This window comes from Entamoeba dispar, genomic scaffold (assembly GCF_000209125.1).
Source record: "Entamoeba dispar SAW760 scf_1105229463047 genomic scaffold, whole genome shotgun sequence".
Lineage (NCBI taxonomy): Eukaryota > Evosea > Mastigamoebida > Endamoebidae > Entamoeba > Entamoeba dispar.
This window is the reverse complement of record NW_001855497.1, coordinates 1-1471: the sequence shown is the minus strand read 5'-3', so window position 1 is coordinate 1471 and position 1471 is coordinate 1. Positions and strand designations below refer to the sequence as shown.

The window sequence follows — 1471 nt, the reverse complement described above, 5'->3', positions numbered from 1 at the left end:
TATTATGTATCTATATATTATATATATTATGTATCTATATATTATTTATATATATTATATATATATTATCTATCTATATATTCTTCTTTATCACTCTCTGTCTATATGTTTATTCCTTTTATATATGTTTATTCCTTTTATATATGTTTATTCCCTTTAAAAAATACCTAGAAGGCGACTATGGGGATCGGACCCATGACCTTCTCTTTACGAGAGAGACGCTCTGCCACTGAGCTAAGCCGCCTTATATTATTATTACCTATTTCTATCTTTACACTTAGCTTATATATATTTATTATCTTCCCTATTTATTATGTTATTATTTATCATCTTTTTACCTTTATATCTTTTTATTACTTTATTATACATCTACTATACACTTCTTACTATTACTATTTCCTACTTATTACTATTTACTTATTACTTCTTACATTACTTCCATTTCTTACTTATTACTTATTACTTCTTACTTATTACTTCTTACTTATTACTTCTTACATCCTTTTACTACTTACTACTTACACCTACCCATCTATTCATAACGGTTCCATGGTGTAGGGGCAGCATATAAGATTTTGGTTCTTAGGACCCCAGTTCGAATCTGGGTGGGACCACTTTTTATGTATATAACTATACCTTTATACCATTATATTAAACTTATGAACTTTATCTATGTTTATATTCTAACTATTATCTCTTTCTATATATATTTCTATCTTATATTATGTTATATATTCTACTATATTCTACTTTTATCACCACTTATGTATGTATGTATATATATATATCACTATCTATATATTATATATATATATTATGTATCTATATATTATATATATTATGTATCTATATATTATTTATATATATTATATATATATTATCTATCTATATATTCTTCTTTATCACTCTCTGTCTATATGTTTATTCCTTTTATATATGTTTATTCCTTTTATATATGTTTATTCCCTTTAAAAAATACCTAGAAGGCGACTATGGGGATCGGACCCATGACCTTCTCTTTACGAGAGAGACGCTCTGCCACTGAGCTAAGCCGCCTTATATTATTATTACCTATTTCTATCTTTACACTTAGCTTATATATATTTATTATCTTCCCCTATTTATTATGTTATTATTTATCATCTTTTTACCTTTATATCTTTTTATTACTTTATTATACATCTACTATACACTTCTTACTATTACTATTTCCTACTTATTACTATTTACTTATTACTTCTTACATTACTTCCATTTCTTACTTATTACTTATTACTTCTTACTTATTACTTCTTACTTATTACTTCTTACATCCTTTTACTACTTACTACTTACACCTACCCATCTATTCATAACGGTTCCATGGTGTAGGGGCAGCATATAAGATTTTGGTTCTTAGGACCCCAGTTCGAATCTGGGTGGGACCACTTTTTATGTATATAACTATACCTTTATACCATTATATAAACTA

General features: G+C 26.0%; 1 protein-coding gene across 1 annotated transcript, besides 4 other annotated features; it reads left to right on the top strand.

Annotated features, from left to right (window-relative positions):
- Positions 1-81: part of a microsatellite that runs on past the window's edge.
- Positions 82-400: 319 nt separating this feature from the next.
- Positions 401-522: a microsatellite.
- A 202-nt stretch (positions 523-724) lies between these two features.
- Positions 725-1045, top strand: EDI_221640 (uncharacterized protein; the record flags this gene model as incomplete). The annotated part of the gene is made up of 1 exon (XM_001740613.1): positions 725-1045. The coding sequence occupies one exon, from the start codon at positions 725-727 to the stop codon at positions 1043-1045; it is 321 nt and encodes a 106-aa protein (XP_001740665.1).
- Positions 764-893: a microsatellite.
- A 168-nt stretch (positions 1046-1213) lies between the features above and the next one.
- Positions 1214-1335: a microsatellite.
- Positions 1336-1471: the final 136 nt, after the last annotated feature.